Below are 22,331 nucleotides of genomic sequence, written 5' to 3'. Positions count from 1 at the left end.
TAGTACTGGATGAAATCTGTCTTTACCACCTTTAACTAGGGTCCGGCTTTATCTTTGACAATAACCTTTGAAATGGATTCGAATATGTCATCCAAAATATGCCTGTTTTGTGCCAGTCTCAGCCTGACAATAGTAATGCTATTGGCTAGAAATGCCAGGGGGTGGGGCAGGGGGCACTCCCTGAGCCTGGTGAGGTTCCCACAGAGCCCCTTCCAAACTAGTGTTACAACTGGACCAATCCTTGTGGGTTTTATTATGATTTTGCAAGATGCTTTTCAGCAATAAGTATTAGGAAACTTTGAAGAAAAAAAGAATTTTTTACTTACAGTTCTTGGAGCATAGAAGGCATGTGGTGGGTGGTGGGAGAGAGAACACGAATGGCCTGGTGGCCTTGTTCTGCTTTCATTGGGGTCAAGGGTAGGGGCCTAGTGTTTTATTAGTTCACTCTTTATTGATGAAGTTAAAACATAAGAGCAAGAATTTAGTCACAGGAAGAAGAAAAAGAAAGAAAAGGAGAAAAACCAAAGAAATAAAACCCAAGCAGCCCAAATGGCCAGTTAACTAAATCAACCAGGATCGCTAAAATAAAGAAGCCTCTCGGGGGGCGGGGGCAGGAGTTCGGAGGTGCCTGCTCAGGTCCTGGCTCTTTATCTAGTCATGTGGCTGGCTGTATATTTATCTGAGATAGGCTTCAGAATGCCCCCTTTGAAGGGGACGCCTCAGCAATCAAAGTTTAAGTCAGGCACTTACATTGCATACTTTGCAAAACGAAAGGGTAACTGTCAGAGCTTACACCACAATGCTTCTTGGCCATAGGATTATTTTGAGCTGAAGTCAACTGAGATAAAACAGACACAGAATGAGCTCTCTGCTCTCCCTCTATCTGCCTAAATACCCCTTGCATAGGTGTCCCCCCACCCCTGTACCAGAAAAAGGAGAGCACCAAAGAGGATGATCCCACCTCAACACTGAGGTGAGTCTGCAGAAGCAAAACTTGCTAAATAACCCCTACCTGTCATTCCTTTCCCCATATATTTACCTTCCCATCACACCATGCCAAGAAGCTCAAGCTTCCTTCTTTTTTCTTGTTACTTCTCCACCATTTATCTCCTTTGTTAAAATTGATATTTTTGCCAACTAAAAATTGGCACTTGCCATTTGCCTCTACAAAGATTGTCACTTGCCAACGCAGTCGCTGACCTTCAACACACCCCGAGAGGAGTTCAGGGTGGAGATCAGGAATGAGGCACTTTGTGCTCTGGGGAAAACTGGCAGAACAGACCTTTGGACAGTTAGATATTTTCAGGAGAAGATTATGAGCCAAAATTCTTGCATCTTATAGCTAGAAAAGCACTAAAATCATTAACAGAGACATCTGCTCCTCATGACTAGCAGCAACCTTCCGCCAAAATACTTGCTTTATTGCGTGTATCCCCCTTCACCAAAATCACATATACACTGACTCCCCATATCCCCGCTTCTTTGGAGCAGTTCCTCAGATCTATCTGAGACACTGTCTCCCAGGCTATAGTCCTCATTTTGCCCCAAATAAAACTTAACTCACAACTCCCACATTGTGATTTTTTTTTTCAATCTAAATATAAGCCCTTGAGTCTGGTTTTTTTTTTTTTTTATGGTGGGTGGGGTCAGTTCTTGTCTGTGAAGCCCCCATGCACATTAATTTTAAAACAACATCAAATAAAATGTGTATCCTTTTCTTATTATTCTGTCTTTTATCAGTTTAGTTCACATGTCCTTGAGATGGTAGAGGAAACAATTTTCCTTCCCTACATCTCAGAAGAATAAATGCTACAAACACATCAAAATCATCATTTGAAAGTTTATATTTCCTTTTATATTTAGTTTTGTATATTTCCAAAAAAAGACTGTTTGATTTTAAATTTTTGGTTTCTGTCCCTCTGGCTAAAAGTGGCAAATATGGATGGAAACAAAAACCCAAAATAAAATGATTCAAACTTTACAAAAGTAATTAAGTAGAAAAAAGAGCTAGAAATGAAATTGTAAGTCCATGTCATCAGGCATGAAGTGATGTGAGGCTCCGAAGGCCACAGGCTCAGGCACCCAAGTGTTGCAGGAAGAGGGACCCCTTCCAGGGCCCAAGAGTGGGCTCTTGTCTAACACTCAGAAATGAATTGTCCAAGGAGACACACGTGCTGACAAAGCAAGAGACTTTATTGGCAAGGGGCATCAGGGTAAGAGAACACAAGAGAACTGCTCTGCCACAAGGCTCGCAGGCTCAGGTTTTATGGTAATGGAGTTAGCTTTCCGGGTTGTCTCTGGCCAATCATCTTGCTTGTGCCCATATTTGGTCTGACTCAGGGTCCTTCCTGGTGGTGCACACATCTCTCAGCCAAGATGGATTCCAACGTGATTTCTGGGAGGTTGGCAGGACATGTTATGGGCTGGTGTCTCCTCCCTTCTTCTGTCCCCTCCCGAATCCTTCTGGCTGGCAGTAGCTTATTAGTTCCATGTTCCTTTTGGGGACCTTGTGTTGTGAGATAACTCATGCAAGCAGTTATTATGCTGCCTGGCCAGGGCAGGTGGTTTCAGTTAATGGTTCCCTAACACAAGTACTCCCTAGCCTTACCCACTGGTTTTTTATCCAACTTCTGCTCGGATCCATGGCCTTCCTCTACTGTCTCCAGGCACCACAGCCTGAGCTGATTCTCTGCAGCTAGCTCTCCTGCCAGGCCGAGCTCTCCACACAGGAAGGGTGAGGGGACCACCAAGGACAGCTTCGGGGTGGGCAGGAAACCACTGCCCCACGTGTGGTCTCAAAATATTCCTCTGGAAACCACTGGGCTGAGAAGATGGTCTCTCCCCCGGTCAGACAAGCCCTGATCTAACAGCAGCTTCACACCAGTTGGAGACTGAACATAAAAACATTGGTCAGATCATATATAAAAACAGAACTCTGACCCACAACGTGCAGCAGTCTTGTCTTAATCTGCTCTGACTGCTGTAACAAAATACCATGACAGGCTGTCTAATAAGCCACAGACCTTTATTTCTCACAGTTCTGGAAGATGGAATCCAAGATCAAGGTACCAACAGATTCGGTGTCTAGGGAGGGCCTGCTTCCTGGTTTACAGACAACCATCTTCTTGCTGTGTCCTTACCTGATAGAAGGGGCAAAGGAGCTCTCTGGGGTCTCTCTTATAAAGGCACTAATCCCATTGATGAGGGCTCCACCCTCCTGACCTAATCAACCTCCCAAAGGCCCCACCTCCCAGGGGCTAGGTTTCAACATATGAATTTTAGGGGCACACATTCAGTCTATAGTAAACCTGTCCAGGAAACCAAAATACGCTCTACATGAACCAGCCCAGGAAGCCAGTCTGCTGCCAGTCAGACTTGTGGGACATCAGACTGCTATCTCTAGCGACAGTCCAGGACACTCCACTGCTAGTCAGCTGCTCCAGTTCCCCAGACCCACAACCTCCATCAGGGAAAAGATGAAACCTTCTCTTTTTCCACAAGGAAGTTCTCGCACCCCACTGATTGTCTCTGAATTGCTGCCAAGGGACGGTGGCCATCTCCCTTGCTGCAGAGAGCTATGAATAAACACCCTCTGCTCGCTCTCATTTGGGTTGTTTCCATTGACTTCCACGTTGGAAAGAGAATAGGGGGTGTTGTGGGGAAGAAGCTGCCTCTGGGAGGATGCATGCTCTGTGCTATGACCTGGACCATTTGGGTCCATGTGTCCTTCTGAGCAAGTGGCATGGTGTCACGGCCAGTAGTAGAAGCTCATAAGGGACCAGCAGCCTCCCCGCTGGGCCTCCAACAAGCTGCACAGATGATGCTGGGCCATAATCCGCACTCTCCCTGCCTCAAATTCTCAACAGTCACCAAAGGCTCTCCAGCCCTGTTGCAGGTTTAACGGTCTTTCCAGTTCTTCAAAACTTTGCTTCTGCAGTACCTGCAGCCACACCCACACCTGTACACGATATCCTCGGCAAAGACGTGAGTCTGAATCTGATCACCATTAGTTCTCTACTTTTGCTGCACATTAATGTTGGGGAAATATAATACACAACGAAATCTGCTCCCAACCCAGAAAACCTCTCCATAAAGAGAGAAGAGAAAAAAAAATTTTTTTGTTATTGAATGAGCATTCAATCAGAACATGACGCTGATCACAAGCAATAGCTAAAGGGACTTCAGAGCTGGAAGGGAACCTCACCCTTTTCTATGGCTAAGTGGATACAACCTATTACTTTCATGTCTTCACAGTAATGTTGCTAATTTTCTCCTACAATTATGATCAAAGGTGATTTGAAGTCAGATGGCAAGTTAGGCCCATCTCCTCCCAGGCCTCTGGGAAATGATTACATTTCAGGCGTGCTCCTGGGTCCTTGAATCATTCCTGATATGTGAGATGGGCCAAGAGGCTTATTTAGCCCGTAAAAAGATGTACACACATTTGAAAAGGACAGAGAAAGAAATGTTTTAAAAATTCTGTGATTCTATTTTCTAAATTGAAAGAAATCGTCGGCCCAGAATCACCTTACATGCAGAGGAGGTTCAGGAACTTCCAGGGAATTCGAATTAGCAACCAGTATTCCTTCATTCAACAAGCTGCCTGGCCCCCACCCCCATTCACTGCCCTGGCACACACAGGGCAGAACCTTGAACCGCCAGACTCCATCCTAGAGACGTTAAAGAAACAAGAAACACACCTCAGCCAGGCACGCCTGAGCGGGGAGAGCGGAGCTGCGGGAGCTGCGGGAGACCTGGGGCCTCCTACGGACCAGCGACCACCTTCATCTTCCCCAAAGGGGTGCCTGAGCCCTGCTGCCTCTTCCGTCCTCACGTCCCTGCCAACACGGGATCCGCCCCCTGCCTCCCCACCGGTCTTCGCCCCCACCACGGACAAGGCTCCCATCCCCATCTACCTCTTCCCCTCCCCTCTTGGCTACCAAACCCCCTGCCCTGCTCCCTCTCCCTCCCCACCCCCACCTCTGTGCCGGCTCCTAGCGCATCAGGAGGATCCTGCCTCCATCCCCAGGCTGCTGACAACCTCTCGCCAAGGTAAACCTCTCCGCCCCGCACCCTGATAACGGGCCCCGCCCCTCGGCCCCCGGCTCCTGCTGCCGCCACAAAGCCCCACAGCCCTGGCGCCCTTGCATTCCCGCCCGGATGGTCTCCATCGCGCAAACGCAGGCTTTTCTGGGCCGCGTTTGCAGGCGTGGCTGGGGGATCCAGGCGAGGTGCAGCGTGCACCCCTTTCCCCCGTGAGTACCAGCCCCTTGAGGGAGCAGGCAGGTGGTCACCCTGTGGGCGCTGAGGCTCAGGTTGGGACCCCGTGCACCCCCTGCCCTTAGTAGACTGGCCGTCCCAGCTTTGAAGGTGGTTGTAACTTGGGAGGAGCCAACTATTTTAGCCCTACATTTACAGAGGAACATTCTGGGGTCCAAGGAGGCCCGTCCACCGTCACTGACCCAGAGCCCTTGGATAACTTCCCCCAAAACCTGAGCCGGAGCTTGAGCCCCAGCCCACCAGACTGCCCTACTGTCACCCAGCTTCTGTTGGGTGGGCAGCAGTTGGGCCTAAGGGCAGCTGAAAGCAGAGAGACTGACCCCAAAGGCTCTTCACAGAGACAGCTCCAGGCAAAGTGAGCCAATGTCAGGGACTCACGAATCTGCGGAATCCAGCCGCCATCGTTTCAGATTGTACAAAAGGGGATCTGGATGGTGCTTGTAATTCAGAAATGATGTTTTCAAATCCAGTCTCTAACTCAGCCCTAACAACTACCCAGTGCAGTGCACAGGGGAAGATTTGGATCTCCACTGGATAAGGTCATGGGTATTCCAGCCCCAGAGTGTGTGTGTATATGTGTGTTTGTGTGTTCAACTGTGTACACGTGTGTAGGTGCCTCTGCATGTGCTTTTGTGTATGTGTGCCTGTGTGTGAACATGCGTGCATACATGTGTACGTGTGTTTGTGTGCATGTCTGCACGCAGTAGCCTTCCTTTGTCTTTTCTGCACAGCACCTTGTCAAGGAAAACCAGAGCTGGATGGTATTTAGAGGGGTAAAAACAGATTTTATTCAGGACTATTGAAATAGGAAGAAAGAGATCAGCATAGAACCTGGGGTTCTATGTAGAACCCCATGTGAAGCTCAGTTCTGAATACAGCATGGGCCAGTGGGGAGGTATAGCCAAGGAGTAGGTTGGGGGTAAGTTATGGGAAATTACTAAGAGGACACGTCTTAGTAGCAGGGGTGGGGGTGTGTGTCTGGTTAAACCCACTTAGTGGGATTCTTGCTAAACTCGAACAATGCAGAGACAAACATGGAAGCCCAAGGCCTGGCTGGAAAGTTCAGGGAGGCTGAGCTAGAGTTTGGTTAAAGAGAGAACCTTCGTCAACCCCGCTCCCTAATGGAAGAGAGAGTGTTGTTCCTCTAAAACTCCCTTTTTCCTTAGTTCTGCAGGTGTTCTGTTAAAGAGAAACATGATGCTTGTTAAAACCGTACGCAAGACGTTATTTAAGACTATTGCAATTGCAGAGGGAGATGGGGGGTCATCTCTGATTGTAGCCAAGACAGCTGGGGATCTGTAGCCAAGGAGCAGGGTGATGGGGTTCAGTGATGGAAAATCACTAAAAGGCGCCATGAGGAGGGGGCTTCTTGCTAAACTGGCCTAACAGGATTCTTGCCCAAGGAGGGTCAAGGACATGTGTTCATTAAAGGTGGGAACGAGGAACTAGATCAGATATTATGGTGGGAGTACTGTGAAATTCTCACTGAAACTGGGTGGGGCCGGCTAAAGACAGGCCTACAGCTCAGCGGAAGCTGACTGTGGTTTGGTGAAGGAGAGGGTCTTTGTCAGCTTCCAGGGAGGCATTTGTGCCTCTTACTGAAGATAAGTCAGGGTACCCTAACAACTCCGTGTTCAGACTCCATCTGCAAAAGGATGCTGAGAGAGTACTGTGGAGAACCCAGACAGAGCTCCAGACAGAGGATGTGGCAGGACACTCCGTTCCTTCCCCAGGAGCCATGGACGCTGTGGAACTTGCCAGAAAATTGCAGGAGGAGGCCACTTGCTCCATCTGTTTCGACTACCTCACAGACCCCGTGATGACCAGCTGCAGTCACAATTTCTGCCGAGAGTGCATCCGGCTGACCTGGGAGAAGGCCAAAGGCCAGAAAACGAGGAAAAAGTGTAAGGGCTCCTTTCCCTGCCCCGAGTGCCGCAAGCTATCCCCCCAGAGGAACCTGCGGCCCATCCGTCTGCTGACCAAGGTGGCCGAGATGGCGCGGCAGCACCCCAGCCTACAGAGCAGGCACCTGTGCCAGGTGCACCAGGAGCTGCTCAAACTCTTTTGTGAGGACAACCAGAGTCCCATCTGTGTCATCTGCAGGGAGTCCCAGGAAAAACACCGGCCCCACAGGGTGGTCCCTATTGAGGAGGCTGTGCAGGAATACAAGGCGGGCCTGGGCTGGGGGCCAGGGCAGGGAGGTCCAAGTGTCCCCACACTCCCACGACAAAACAGGCTGGTGGCCAGGCCATCGTGGTGTCACCTCTGATTATGCAGGAGTCCAGACTGACAAAGTCCCCACATGGGCCTGTCCACATTCCCTGGTCTTTGTGCAGCCATCTGTGTGGGGAGGCCAGGCAACCCTCTGTTAGGTAAGAGGAGGGGAGCCTTTCTCCTCCACCTACTTGAGGCTCTTTGGCTGGGGGCCCATAAATTAGATTGAGCAAAGACAAATCAAAGAGAAAGGCAAACCGTTTACTAACACATGTGTGTGATGCGAGTTACTCGGGAGAAACTGCAGCAACAGTAAAAAAGGGTCAGTTAGAACTTGGGCTTATCTAGAATCTTAACAAAGAATAATACATTTGGAGAAAAGCAACAAGACAAAGGCAAAGGTTTCAGCCTCCCAAGGGTGGCAGACTATGGGGAAAGTGTCTCAGTCTGCTTGGGCTGCTGTAACAGGATACCACAGACTGGGTGGCTTATAAGCAGAAATTTATTGCTCACAGTGGGAGGCTGGAAGCCCAAGATCAGGGCACCAGCACAGTCAGGTGAGAGCCCCTTCCTGGTTCATACATGGCCAACTTCTCACTGTGTCCTCACATGGAAGAAGGGGCAAGGGAGCTCTCTGGGGTCACTTTTATAATGGCACTAATCACATTCATGTGGGCTCCACCCTCATGACCTCATCACCTCCCAAAGGCCCCACCTCTACCATCACATCGTGGGTTAAGGCTTCAATATATGAATTTGGTGGAGAGGGACACAAACATTCAGAGCATAGCAGAAAGTAAATATATAGGGAGAAATCAAAGGAAGATAAGGGTTATTAGTGCAGGTCCATCTTAACACCAACCTTCCACCTTCTTCGTGGGCATAAAACATTCCCAGCAAGGTGCTTTTGCTCAGGTAATGGGAGCCCCTGGAAGGCATCTTTCTGCATCTGTTCTCAGTTGCCTCCTGCTCAAAATAGTCCTCATGCCAAAGGGGCAGATTTTGAGGTGGCGTATCTCCATCCCCTTTGCCCCATTAGGATGGTCTTTGGGGTGGGTGCAGCTTCAGAGGGCACCATCTAGATGTGGGGCATGCAGGGGGCCCACTGACCCCAAATCCCATGGTTTGGGTGCCCCACAGTTGAAGTTGGAGGAGAACACGGGATACCTGCGAGAGGAAATGATGAAGACCGGGAAGTTGCAAGCCAAGGAGGAACAGACCTTGGCCGAATGGCAGGTAGGTGTTGGGGACCACGCTCAGCAGCTGAGCAGGGTGGGGAAGGCCCAGCCAGGCCCCAAAGCATCCACAGGGTCTCCTGAACCTGTGGAACCCCTTGAGGTAGGAATCACTGTCCCGTGTGGATGTGAACGTGGGACCCCAGACAGGCAGTGATTTCCCAGGTCACAGAATTCCTGCCAAACCAGGACTGAGAACAGTGCCCTCAGCACAGACTGGCCATTTCAGAGATGCGGGGAGCAAGGGCACACGGATGCTTGGAAGTTGCCATTTGGGGCTCAGAGTAAAATTATGCTACAGTGACAGTGCAGGGGGCCTCTGTGTGGCCCCTGGTCTGCCAGGTTTGCTGGTTTTCTGTGGGTCACTGGCATTCAGAGATGTGCCATTGTCCCCAGAGCGGCCCTTCCAAGCTGGTGGGTTTGGTTGGTGGGTGGGGTCTGAAAGCAGGCACTTGGGGTGGTGGGGCCCTGAGCGGTACCTCACCTAGGACCCCCACCACTACCACCACAGAAGAAGGTGAAGGAGCGGAGGGAGCGCATCGTGGCTGAGTTTGAGAAGATGGGCCTCCTCCTGATGGAGGAGAAGCGGCGCCTCCTCCAGGCTCTGAAGGAGGAGGAGGAGGAGGAGACAGTGGCAAAGCTGCAGAAGAGCATGGCCTCACTGGACCAGCAGAGTCACTCCTTGAAGATGCTGCTACTGCAGCTGGAGGACAGGAATGAGTGCACACCGCTCCAGATTCTGCAGGTGAGGTGGGCACACCTGTTCACCTGGCTGGGGGTGGGGGGTGGGGGCATGAGCTCTGGCTCAGGTGTGGTTAGGGTGGGCTGACCTGTGGCAACAGATTCAGGCCAACGGGAAAGGCTCTGTCTCAGTCAGCTCAGGCTGCATAACAAATACCACAGACTGGGTGGTTTAAACAACAGACATTTATTGTTCACATTCCTGGAGGCTGGAAGTCTGAGCTCAAGTGGGCAGAGCTGGTTTCTCCTGAGGCTTCTCTCCTTGGCTTATAGACAGCCATCTTCTCCCTGTGTCCTCACATGGTCGTCCCTCTGTGTCTGTGCCCTGATAGCTTCTTCTTATAAGCACATCATCAGACTGGATTACAGCCCACCTGAATGACCTGATATTATCTTAATCACATCTTTAAGACCCTATCTCCAAATACAGTCACATGCTGAGGTGCTGGGGGTTAGGGCTCCACAACAGATGGATTTCGGGAGGGGCCGATTCAGTCTATGACAGGCTCCAATCCTAGAGACCTGTGTTCATTCCCTTCACAGCCTAGGGATGTGGCCTGAGGGCAGCTGTTGTCCACAGTGATGCAGGGCACAGACACACTGGCCCAGACAGTTGCCCATGACTTCTCAGGCAAGAGCAAGTCACATGATCACACCTGCCAGCTATGGAAATGGGGAGAAGGTGCAGCTGGCCTGCCAGGGATAGGCCTGCACACCGAGGCCCTGGAAGGGGCAATTATGTTGGCCAAAAAGTGGGTAACTGGCTCATCAAGTGTGCAGAGTGATGGAATCCATAGCAAAAAAACACATTTCACACTGTGAGCCATTATACACACATTCACAGGAATGTGTTTACACAAGTGAAGCAAATGCCACATGCAGGGTACCTGTATCTCCCAGTGTGCCTGGGTCAATCCAGTTTTATGCCTGTTATCCTGGCATCCTGTGGGTTTTGTCCCCAATAAGTGTCCTGGTGTAGACTATACTATACACTCGCTCTACCTTTGGGGGAATACTTTGTCTTCTATCAAAGAGCAAGCTGTGGGCTTCCCTGGTGGCGCAGTGGTTGAGAGTCCGCCTGCCGATGCAGGGGACATGGGTTCGTGCCCCGGTCCAGGAAGATCCCACATGCCACGGAGCAGCTAGGCCCGTGAGCCATGGCCGCTGAGCCTGCGCGTCCGGAGCCTGTGCTCCGCAACAGGAGAGGCCACAACAATGAGAAGCCCATGTACTGCCAAAAAAAAAAAAAAAAAAGAGCAAGCTGTTTGCAACCCACTAAACTGACTCCTGACCCACTCAAGGCCCAAGGCCCACAGGGTGAAAACACCATTTGGTCTCCCATGCCTTCATGGTCCATCATGAGCAGGACAGCTCCCCTGTGTCCTCATTCATTGTGATGGGTAGCAGGAGGCTTGGGTAAGTCAGATACCTTACTGTGTACAGCCAAAAGACAGCGTTACACTCTGGGAACTGCAAACAGGGCCATGGGAAAACATCATAAAGCCCTTCTAGCCCATACTGGCCAAATGTCGACACAGGGTGCTCAGCTCCACAGATCCCTAAGGAGACCTTGCCAATCTCTCTTCCTCCTTCTGTGCCTTTTGAAGGATGTGAAGGACCTCCTGGGCAGGTACGTAGCCACCTGCGGTGGAGGAGGTGATGGGTGCAAGGAGGACTGCAAGTGGGGCCAGAGGGGACAGTGAGACCTGTGTCCACTGGAGGAAGAACAGCCTGAGTGTGCAGTACCCAGAGGCCACCCCCACCATGCTGAAGACCGTCTGCAGGGTGCCGGGCAGATAGAGGTGCTCAAGAGCTTCCAAGGTAAGTAGTGGGGGCCCAGGTGCTCTTGGCAGTGCCCCACCCTGCTCCTAGCCACTCAAGGCAAGGGCCACCAACGGGGAGCGGGTCTCAACCACACGACCTAATGCTCAAATGGTTCCCCAGCCCCATCTCCTTGGCACCACCAATATCCACAGTTGGGGTATGGGATCATGCAGCAACTCCAGGTCCACAGCTGAACTCAGCCAATGGGAGGCCTGGGTGGGGGTTAGGATGAATGGGGGATTATTTGGCCCCTGCTAGGGCCTCACCCTCTCCACCCTGGCCGTGAAAGGTCCCTCTCTCCCCTCCACTCCGGGCCCGTCTCCAGAGGATGTGGTGCCCGACCCCTCCACGGCATACCCCTACCTCCTCTTATATGAGAGCCGCCAGAGGCGCTACCTGAGCACCCCGATGGACGGTACACCCCACGGCAAGGACAGGTTCCTAGCCTACCCCTGCGCAGTGGGCCAAGAGACCTTCTCCTCAGGGAGGCACTACTGGGAGGTGGGCATGAACCTCACTGGTGATGCACTGTGGGTCCTGGGCGTGTGCAGGGACAACGTGAGCCGGAGGGGTTAGGGTCCCCAAGTGCCCAGAAAATGGGTTCTGGGTGGTACAGCTATGCAAGGGAAAGAGGTATGCACCTGCCACGTCTGCCCTGACACGCGTCACGCTGACTGAGCCCCCCAGCCACATGGGCATCTTCCTGGATTTCGAGACCACAGACGCGTCATTCTACAACGTGAACAATGGGTCCCACCCGCATACCTACTCCCAGCCCGCCTTCTCTGGCCCCCTGCAACCCTTCTTCTGCCTTGGGGCCCCCAAATCGGGCAAGATGGTCATCTCTACAGTGACCCTATGGGTGAAATGACAGCGGCGCAAGGAGGGGGAGCCTGGGCAGCCCTGGTTTCTCCAGAAGGTGATGTGGTCCAGCTCAGCAAGGCCCACCTGCCCAGCTTATCTGGCACGAGGCATTTGAGAGCCATCGGCTGTGTAGGGTGGTTTCACAAAATATAATAAATATAATCATGATTAAAGCAGTTAAACATTAAGAGGCTATATTTACAGATGCTTCATAGAAAAGAAAACTTCCATAGTGGGTCAGTTTCTAAAAACATATGTACCAGGCACAGTGTGGTGCAGTGGTCTTTAGCCATGTCCCTCACTCTCCACTTGAGATGCTGCCATTCATTGGCTCCTCCGTGGTTCAGGTTTTTATATGTAGAGCCAAGTCCTCAAATATCTACCTTCTTTGTCCTCCACAAATTCCATATTTGGGTCCTTCACAGGGGGAAAATGAAAAAGTGAAGAGATTTTTCAAGCTGAAATCCTAAAAGCCTCAGAGCTCCCCACCTCCATCCCTTCTACCCAGGGAAGTTGCAGGGGCAAAATTCAGAGTGAGGATCAGAAAGGGTCCTTTCTTCTCACTCCCTCTCCACCGCCCACCCCACCACCTCCCCCTGAGCCCCGCCGCTGCAGACGCATTAACAGCCAGATAACAGTTGCCAGAAACCTAGAATTCTGGTCAATGTACTCGTACCCCAACAAGGCCAAAGTCCCTGCGGGCCAAGCCCGTCACCCAGTAAGTTCTGACCGTTCCCAGCCCGGGGACGCGCGAAGACACCCAGGAGCGCACGGGGAACGATTTGGGGCCCACGACACAGCCTCAGCTTGCCCTTGTCCTCGCGGTCTCTGCGCTTCGCGGACAGCCCAGTGACCGTGCGGGGCACCCCGCTGGCCCCGACCCCTGCACCCCACCTTTCCCCAGGCCCGACGGAGAGGCCACACCGTGCAACACCGCAACAGCCCAGAGGCAGCAGCGCAGGCGGCGGCGGCGACGCAAGGTCAGCGGGTGAGCAACCTCCAATTCTGTCCGGCCCGCGGGCCGCGTGACAGGCCACGGCCAATCCGGAGCTAAAGTGGGTTGCTCCAAAGGAAAAAACAAAAAAACCCCAGCTGCTTCCTGCTTCCGTCCCCGCTTCGACTCCTCTTCCTCCCTGCGTACGGTATTCCTAGGCCCTACGTTCCCGGAGCCTCTGCAGTCCCGGAGCCGTATATTCCGCATCCCAGGAGTCGCGCAGCCTTGGACCCCGGAGCCCTTGCGCTCCGAAGCTCCCGAGTCCCCTGGTGCCCTGCACCTCGCGTCCCCGGAGACCCCGCGTCCTTGCGCGCTCCCCATAGTCCCGGCAGCGGCCGGCCACCGCCCGACCCGGCGGACCACACTGCCCTCCTCCGTTCCACCGGTGCCATGGCCGCCCCGGACCTGTCCACCAACCTCCAAGAGGAGGCCACCTGCGCCATCTGCCTCGACTACTTTACGGATCCGGTGATGACCGACTGCGGCCACAACTTCTGCCGCGAGTGCATCCGGCGCTGCTGGGGCCAGCCCGAGGGCCCGTACGCGTGCCCCGAGTGCCGCGAGCTGTCCCCGCAGAGGAACCTGCGACCCAACCGACCGCTCGCCAAGATGGCCGAGATGGCGCGGCGCCTGCACCCTCCGTCGCCCGTCCCACAGGGCGTGTGCGCCGCGCACCGCGAGCCACTGGCCGCCTTCTGCGGCGACGAGCTGCGCCTGCTGTGCGCGGCCTGCGAGCGCTCAGGGGAGCACTGGGCGCACCGAGTGCGTCCGCTGCAGGACGCGGCTGACGATCTCAAGGTGTGGGCAGGTCCAGGCGGAGCACGGCCTAGCAGGGCGTCGCTGCGGGTTGCGGGGACGTGGCTTGGGCCTGGGGGGTTGGGGGCCCCATCCTGGCCCAGGTTGTGGGCTCGGGTCCCAACCGGGTCCGGGTCTCGGGGGTGTGTAGGGGGGTGTAGCCTGTCCCAAACGGCACCCTAGAGGGACTGGGGCACCGCCCACCAGTGAGGCGCTGGCCTGGGGACCTGGTCGTGGGGAGGGGGCGTGCTTTCTGAAGTCTAGGTCCCACAGAACCGGTGGGAGGGCTGCCTGGGGTGGGGCCTGGGCAGGTTTGACTGACCTTTGGCAGGGATGGAGCCGGGAGAGGAGAAAGTGGGAAGGGAACCTCAGAGGTGGCTGGTCCCAGGTGGACGTGCACGGATGAGGACTGAGCCTTCAGAGGGTTGTGGGCAGGGCAGGCCAGGGCCGTGGGGCCGACGCCAGTCCTGAAGTTCTGGTGAGAAGAGATGGGAAGGCAGCCAGGAAGCCGCTGCAGAGCCCCAGGCAGGGATCAATGCAGGGACAGAGCCATTGCCCCAGGAGGCGGACGCCGGGGCCCACCAGGCTTTCCCAGTAGGATACTCTGCCAGCTGACAAGCCAGGGCTCAGCCCTGCTTTGAGCCCAGGCTGAGATGCCTTGTTTCTCTGTTCTGGAAATGCATTTCCTTAAAATCCAAACGAACACCAGCACTCCTTTCTCTGCTAAGAGCCTCAGGGCAAACACTTAACCTGGCTCACCTGGCCAGCTGCCTACTACATTCCTGCGGGTGGGTTTGCTTCTGAAACCGAAGGTATTAGGTACACGGGTGGCATCTTTCAAACTTTTTGACTGTGGTTTGCATTTTGCTTTATGGCCAGTAGTGTCTCTCTGCTGAGGTGCGTCAAGTACATGCTCTAGTCAACGTTAGAATCAGTACTCTGTCACTATCATAGAGCAAGCCTCTGGGACAACAGAATAAACCTATACCTGATCCGCATCACCGGGCTTGTCCTGACACAATTCTTGTGGTTTTCTTCTCACTTTGAGGTATAACGTGCATACAGGAACACCGCCTCCTTACATCAGTCTAGCAGATTTGCGCTTCTGTCACTGAGGACCCCAATCAGGGTGTAGAAAGTGACCAAAAGAGCAGAGAATGACCAGCAGCTCTCTAGAGGCCTGTCCCAGCTGACCTGATGAAGTCTCATGTGGTAGCAGTTAATCCTGTCTATCATAGGGGAGGAAAAGTGTTTTCTTCTACAGTGTCGTGTTCTATGACTGAGGCTTGCAAATTAAAGTGACAAAAGAGATCAACAGGTGAAGGGACATATACTTTTAATAGTCTTTTAAATTGTACGTGGCACAAGGGTTTCACAGAAAAGTGAGAAACTCACAGGCTTATAGTCCATTTTAACAAAGGATGATAAATTGTGGAAAAGCAACTAGACAAGCAACTAGAAAGGGGATTTGGGCTTCTAGGGCCAATAAATTGTGGGAAAGGAACAAGGAAGTATATTGAGGGGAAGTAATGGAACATCAGGGTTATTTGACTAAGGTTTGTTTAGGTAGACTCATCTCAGTGTCAACAACTTGTCTCTGGGTGGTGACTGTTCCCCTTCCTGGTACTGGGTAGGAATCGTTCTCGTGGAAAACTTATGCCCTGCGTTTCGGCAGAAGGGAGGAGAGCAGAGAGCTCTTCCTGCATCTGCTGTTTCTCAGTCACCTCAGCTCTAAATAATCTTGATGCCATAGTGGCGTGTGTTGGGATGGCGTGACCCTTCACTGTATTGGTGCTTACTTTGTCTTAATGCTGGAGAAGATGCCCCAGCAAACTGCTCTTATCTGCCATCCGTGGGCTGTGGCTGGTATTTGCACAGCCTGGGAGTGCTGGCTCTATAAAGCGCAACCTCCCAGGGCCCTGGTGCATCTAGAACATGGATGGAGGGAATAGTGGAATCCCCACCAGCGCTGCTGTCACTCTTGTGATGGTCCTTCAGATCCTCCTGCATCTCGGGCCTCCTGGCTTTCCCAGGTGCCAAGTGTGTCGTAAACAGGGTTGAAGTATGGGTTGAAGTAAATGTTAGGCATAGGCCTGAAATCAGGACCAAGGAGCCGGATACAGATGTGCCCATCCTGTGGCTCGTTGCAGTTAGCTGAAACCCAGCAAGCCCAGTTCAGGCAGAGAGACACGAAGGGGTTTGGAAGAAAGAAGGTGGTGATGCAGTGGGAAGTTGGGTTGTGGGAAGGTTGCCCTGAGATTAGGGAGGGGTGGGAACAACAGAAGAAAGGATATTCAGGCAAGGGGAAGTAGCTGGTTAGGGCAGTGGTGGGAGGGATCTCCTGGCAAATTTGAGTTTGCTCCACCTGTCATGTCTCAGGCCCAGTTTTCCACAACTAGTCCCTGCCAGCTGAGTTCAGGCTTAGCTGGGGTTGGGCAGGTGGGAGCAGGTATAAGGCCCAGCCTGGAGGCCTGGCCGGGGTCACTCTGGGCTCACCTCCCTGTAGGGCAAGTTGGAGAAGTCCCTGGAGCATCTGCGGAAGCAAATGGAGGATGCACTGCTGTTCCAGGCCCAGGCGGAGGAGACCTGCTCCTTGTGGCAGGCAGGTGGCCAGGCACCCAATGTGGGTGGGGGCAGGGGGCATGAGGGCCGCCACCGCAGGACGCCACTGTTCACATTCAGCCTCATGCTTCTGGGCAGCACCCCTGCCCCAGACCCCATGTATAACCCACCTCAGGGTGGGTTTGGGGGTTGGGAGTGGGGGTCAGGGAGGACCAGGCATGTGGGGCCCTGGGTGTATTGGTTTGGGGATCAGGGAGGGATGGGTATGAGGGCCCAAGTGGTGGGTTTGGGGTCAGGAAGGGATGGACGTGGGGGACCCGGGATTGGGGGTTAAGGTGGCTCCAGGTCCTAGGCCCTCAGCTGTCCTCCCTGACCCCCACAGAAGATGGTGGAGACCCAGCGGCAGAATGTGCTGACGGAGTTTGAGAGGCTGCGCCGTCTGCTTGTGGAGGAGGAGCAGCGGCTGCTGCAGAGGCTGGAGGAGGAAGAGCTGGAGGTGCTGCCCCCCTTGCGGGAGAGCGCGGCCCGGCTCGGACAGCAGAGCGCCCAGCTGGCCGAGCTCATCACTGAGCTGGAGGGGCGCTGCCAGCTACCAGCACTGGGGCTGTTGCAGGTGAGCTGGCACCCATTCCTGGGGGTGGGCATGTGGGGGGTGTCAAGGGAAGGCCAGGCATGGGAATGGAGAGCGGGAAAGTGGAGGAAGCATTGTGCAAAGCAGGCTGACTGACTGGTGCTTGACTGGACCTCTCAGGTCCTCACCAGCTGGTCTCCTTCCTATGAAACACAGGGAGTGGACACCACTGCTGAACTGCACGAACTGCTGTTAGCTCTTGTCTGGGAGCCCTAATGGGGACAGGCCAGTGGGTCACCACCCAGCTCTCTGAAGGTTTGGGCCCACTGTGCTGAGAGGAAAAGCCAACAGGTCTCCCACAGGGATTCCTGCATGGGCCCAGTGCTACCCCTGAGAATCTGCTCAGCTCCTGGCCCCTGCAATTTGTGCCCGCAGGTGGGAGCCAAGGATCCTGCATGTGCAGCCCAGGGGGCTTCCTGTGGGAGGTGACCCTCCTTGGAGCCTCAGAGCTGAGTGGGCTTTCAGGGACCAGTAAGAGGCTCCCAGTTGCCATCCTGGGGCTAAAATTTAGTCCTTTGGCCTTTGCTGAGCCATCAGGTGATCTTAACCCTGGGAAGCAGGAAGAATCCCGGACAAGTGTGTGGCGGGGATTGAGGGAAGTCAGCAGAAGTGGGCTATGGTCAGTAAAGCGGTGGGAGGGCTAGGCAGGCAGCTAGGAGGTGAGAGGGAGCAGCCCTCAAGGATGAGTGAATGTTGCTGGAGAAGCTGCAGGAAGCAGAGGTTCTGGAAGGAGGACGGGTTGGCCCAGGAGGACGGGTTGAGATAAGAACCACAGGTTTATGTGAAAAGCAGTTTGGCGTCTCAGCTGAGATGTCCCAGTGTGGGAGTGGTGTCAGCTGGCCTGGCTGCATTTCATGCCCTTCACCTGGGGGATGGGTGCTGACGCAGTGTGTGTCTCTCCCACAGGATATCAGGGACACCCTGCGCAGGTAGGAGCTTCGGACTCTCCCCAGGGAGGGTGGGCAGGGTTCAGGGTGGGCCCACTGCAGGGGTGACACCTCCACTGCCCCTCCAGAGTCCAGGACGTGAAGCTGCAGCCTCCTGAGGTGGTGCCCATGGAGATGAGGACGGTGTGCAGGGTCCCAGGGCTGGTGGAGGCCTTGCGGAGGTTCCGAGGTGAGTGTTGTGCAGAGGCCGGGGGGATCCCACGCGCTGTCTCCAGACCAGAGGAAGTGCCAGTCCTGAGCTTTTGCTGGTGGGCTGGGGTCTGTGGTAGGAACAACATGCAGGCTCCCAGTTCATGGATGAGAAACTAGGAGGGATCAGGGCTATTGAGCAGAAGATAGCAGCTAAGGGAAGGCCAGGTCCAAGCTTTTCACTGATGCATTTAGGGAAAATAGAGGTGGGAACACCTTCCTAGGGTCATTCAGGTGCCAGAGGCCCCGTGTGGACCCCAGGTTTGTGGAATCTGGGATGAAAGCTGCCCTAGAACACACACACAGTTCTCTCTGGGGACTAAAAGAATGGACACGGAAAGCACTCAGGGTTTCCTTCTGTGCTCTAAGGGGCATGAATCACAAGGAAGCGTGGACTGCTTTCTAGAACGTTCCAAGATACAACTAGAAGTGGTTAGGGCATCTTTTCAAGTGAGAAGGGGCGTGGTCAGTTTGTGGGCAGTCACAAACTGCAAGGTTGTATGGGTCTGGGGCAGACAGCTTCGAGGATTGACCACTGTTCTGTCTGCAGGGGACATGACCCTGGATCCTGACACCGCCAACCCTGAGCTGGTACTATCAGAGGACAGGAGGAGCGTGCGGCGGGGGGACCTGCGGCAGGCCCTGCCCGACAGCCCTGAGCGGTTCGACCCCGGGCCTTGTGTGCTGGGCCGGGAGCCCTTGACCTCGGGCCGCCACTACTGGGAGGTGGAGGTCGGGGAGCGGGCCAGCTGGGCCCTGGGCGTCTGCAGAGAGAACGCCAACCGCAAGGAGAAGGGCGAGCTGTTCGCTGGTAACGGGTTCTGGATCCTGGTGTTCCTGGGGAGCTACTACAACTCCTCCGAGCGGGCTTTTGCCCCTCTCCGAGACCCACCCCGGCGCGTGGGCATCTTTCTGGACTACGAGGCTGGACATCTGTCCTTCTACAGTGCCAACGATGGGTCGCTCTTGTATACCTTTCCTGAGACGCCCTTCTCGGGGACCCTGCGGGCCCTCTTCTCACCTCTGTCCAGCAGCCCAACCCCTATGACCATCTGCAGGCCGAAAGGTGGGCCTGGGGACATGCTGGCTCCCCAGTGAGCAGGCCTCTCATAGCCCCTTGTCCTGCCTTCCGAGTCTGCGAGACACTTGAAAAACCTGAGAAGAGGGTGCTTGTCCTCTGAGCTGTGGAAAACACTCATAATGCCACTTGGATACGTGTAGCAAACTGAACTCTGTCACTGCCACTCCCAGGAAGCCATGTGAGTGTGTGCGGGCTGGGCTGTCCTCCCTCGGGGGACTCTCCAAGGTCATCAGATGCTGAGACCCCATTCACCAGTGCATCACACACAGTCCTTTGCAGAGCCCTGAGCCTAGGGCCCTGGTAGCTCTGGTTCCAGGAGCCTCACCAACCTGCCCCACCCAGCCTCAGTCTGGGGTGAGACACCAGGGCCTGCAGAACTCTCACGCTGCAGTCTGAGCACCCCCTCAAACGCTGGCGCCACACCTCGAGAAAGCTGCTGTCTTGTGAGACTGCTGGCCAAGGGGTGGCTCCAAGCCCACCAGCCTGTCTTGGGGTCTGGTCTAAACTTGTGGGGGGGTGGTGTCTGGATGTAGTTGCCTCAGATTAACTGGGGTGCAGCAGAGTCCTCAGGTGACAGGTGATGTGGGAAAGGCCACAGGGAGGGAACTGGGAGCAAGTCACTGAATAAAGTGGTTGATTAACTAGGACACACAGGTGCCCTCAAATCCCCCTGAACGTGGCCCACTCAGGCCTTCTGGAAAAAGCTTCTTCCCTGGTTCCCAGTGCAGAGGTTCAGTTCTGGGAGGTCTGAGGGCCTGGAGGTGAGTGTGAGGCTCCGAAATGACACCTCACTGTTTCCATCTGAGCGGCACTGAGAAGAGCAAGCTGGCGTTGCCCTCTCAAATGCCTCTTCAGTGGCCCATGGCATGGTCCCTGAACTCAGAACCCAGAGTCTCCTGCCTGGGGGAGCGGGGGAGGCCACAGAGAGCCCTGGCTTACAAAGTCCAGGGTTCATTTTTGCTTTAAGTTTCGACGCTTCTTCACCTTTCTCAAGAAGGTGTGATGCGGCGTCTCTGCACCCCTAGATTTTTATTAATTGTAAGGACCATTCTCACAGTAAATAAATTAACAGTTGTCTGTAGTCCCCTTATCTTTAAGGTTGGGGGGTGGGGAAATCCTCCAGAGGGCCCACCCTCTGGGAGGGGATACAAAAACAAGATGCTCACTGGTAAAGTCGGGGATGCAACTGCTACCCACACAAGCACAGCAACTCCCAGGTATGGTCTCGATGTTCTTTGGCTCAACACGTGTGTTCATTTCATGCAGGGACTGTGGGCATTTTTCCCCTTTTTTTCAGATAACCTGCTAAACATTTTCCATGTTCCTCTGTGTTCAATAGCCAGTACTATTTCATTTACTGGATTATTTACTCATTCTCCCATTCTTGGGCTTTTTTGTTATTGTTACTATGTATACACCACTTTTGAATATCTTGAACAACAATTCCTTCAAATTATGTACACAGGGGGAAGTATTTTCTCAGTTGAGTCAGGAGTCTGGCCATGTTTTTGGCTGGGGAATTATTCCCATATGATTTCCCAAGGCACGGGGCCCGCTGCTTCACTTCCTGTTGAGAATCTGAGCATAGTGTTTGGTTGCTGCCTGCAGCAAGATTTGGACTTTAAGGTTTGGGACTTCCACAATGGCCACTGGAAACCTAGCCTGTGGGGCAGCCTCGTGAGTTTAATAAATGAGCACACAACTGCCCCGAGGACACCAAGACGCCTCTGGCTGTGGCTTTAGAACAAAGCTGGACACAAGTGTAAGGGAGGAAAAATCATTTGCCCTCAACCCTTCTGAGTTCTTGGCTGAGACCCTGTAATAGAGCTAAACAAGAGAAAAACAAAGACGTTTATTGACACGTATACCTCAGGCATGCATAGGAGAAACCCCAGGAAAATGAGTAACTGAGAGCAGCAGCTTAGATCTCTGGCTTAGACAGCATATTCAACAAAGAACAATGTTTATGCAGAAATGACAGGGAAAGCAGTTTTAGGCTTCCAAGGTCCTAAAACGAGCAGGTAAACTAATGGTACCTAATGCTAGTTAGTAAGGTTTGTTATATGTAGATCCTGCCCCCCGCCCCCCCCAGCCCCGTACCATCTCCAAACTGATGAGATTAGAATTGTCTCCAAATCTTTCTTGTGGAGAGGGGACAGGAATACCTCTGTAAATGTGTGTCCTGCTTTTAGATAGATGGGGAAAGGCAGGGAGCTTGTATTTGCTTCTCAACACCTCCAGCTCAAAATAATTGTTACCAAACCAAACTTGGGTCTGCTCGACCATGTGCAGTAAATCCAATCCACTAACACCGGGTTGTGATGAAGGTAAATGCAGCATTTATTGTAAAGGCGCCAATACAAGGAGGATGGGTGGCTCTAAAACCCCGAACTCCCCCTGAAGGGTTTCAGCAAGGCATTTTTAAAGGCCAGGTGAGAGAGGGGGGGAATCTCAGGGTATGGGATCAGCTCCTGCACAATTCTCTGATTGGCTGATGGTGAGGTAACAGGGTGGTTAACAGTATCAACCTAAGGCTCCAGTAGGTCTGGGGGATCGTGATCATCAAGTAGTTAATTTCTTCCATTTGGTGGTGGTTTTAGCATTTGTAAAAACTCAGGAAATGTGCATCAGATATCAGAGGATATGGGGGAAGGGTCTGTCCCAGGAAAGCCTCGTAGGGTCCTGCTTGGTTACATAACCTTTATGCCAAATGAGGTGTTTTGGGGTGACATGCTGCTACCGTCCACCAGTCGAGAGAGAAAAAAAATGAGCTTCAGTGATACCTGTTGGCAAACAGACTGATTTTCAACTTTACAAAGGTTACTCCTGCTGACTTCTGCATCCCCAGGGTACCACCCAGTGTTCTAGGTCCAGAGAGACCACAATGAACATGCAAGCTCCTGCAGGTGCCCTGATATGTTTGTGAGTGACGGGTAGCAATCTATGACATATCTATCCTACAGCGGGTGAGCCC

At 53.4% G+C, this 22,331-nt stretch overlaps 3 protein-coding genes across 5 annotated transcripts; 2 read left to right on the top strand and 1 right to left on the bottom strand.

Moving 5' to 3' along the window:
- The first annotated feature begins 6,996 nt into the window (after nt 1-6,996).
- TRIM17 (tripartite motif containing 17) lies at nt 6,997-12,241 on the top strand. Its single transcript, XM_004284024.2, is given in 8 exon segments — nt 6,997-7,450; nt 8,635-8,730; nt 9,241-9,474; nt 11,078-11,100; nt 11,192-11,262; nt 11,265-11,291; nt 11,620-11,867; nt 11,869-12,241. Coding segments are annotated over 8 exon segments (1,428 nt in total). The 5' UTR covers nt 6,997-7,018; the 3' UTR covers nt 12,166-12,241.
- Nucleotides 12,242-12,326: 85 nt separating this feature from the next.
- On the bottom strand, nt 12,327-16,635 carry LOC125963877 (uncharacterized). The gene is made up of 4 exons (XM_049707448.1): nt 16,444-16,635; nt 15,912-16,101; nt 13,053-13,880; nt 12,327-12,575 (listed from the first exon to the last, which is right to left on the bottom strand). Exons 1-4 carry the CDS (start codon nt 16,633-16,635, stop codon nt 12,538-12,540), a joined length of 1,248 nt encoding a protein of 415 aa, XP_049563405.1. The 3' UTR covers nt 12,327-12,537.
- Nucleotides 13,543-20,438, top strand: TRIM11 (tripartite motif containing 11). 3 transcript variants are annotated; one of them, XM_033413538.2, is made up of 6 exons: nt 13,543-13,950; nt 16,454-16,549; nt 16,895-17,122; nt 18,047-18,069; nt 18,156-18,256; nt 18,827-20,438. In XM_033413538.2, exons 1-6 carry the CDS (start codon nt 13,543-13,545, stop codon nt 19,372-19,374), a joined length of 1,404 nt encoding a protein of 467 aa, XP_033269429.1. In that variant the 3' UTR covers nt 19,375-20,438. The 3 variants fall into 3 exon arrangements, with proteins under 3 accessions (XP_033269429.1, XP_004284071.1, XP_033269430.1); XM_004284023.4 differs by having other exon boundaries at nt 16,892-17,122; XM_033413539.2 differs by lacking the exon at nt 16,454-16,549 and having other exon boundaries at nt 16,892-17,122.
- Nucleotides 20,439-22,331: the final 1,893 nt, after the last annotated feature.

This window comes from Orcinus orca, chromosome 3 (genome assembly GCF_937001465.1).
Source record: "Orcinus orca chromosome 3, mOrcOrc1.1, whole genome shotgun sequence".
NCBI lineage: Eukaryota > Metazoa > Chordata > Mammalia > Artiodactyla > Delphinidae > Orcinus > Orcinus orca.
The sequence above is the reverse complement of the archived record's forward strand: the minus strand, read 5'-3'. Positions and strand labels throughout refer to the sequence as shown.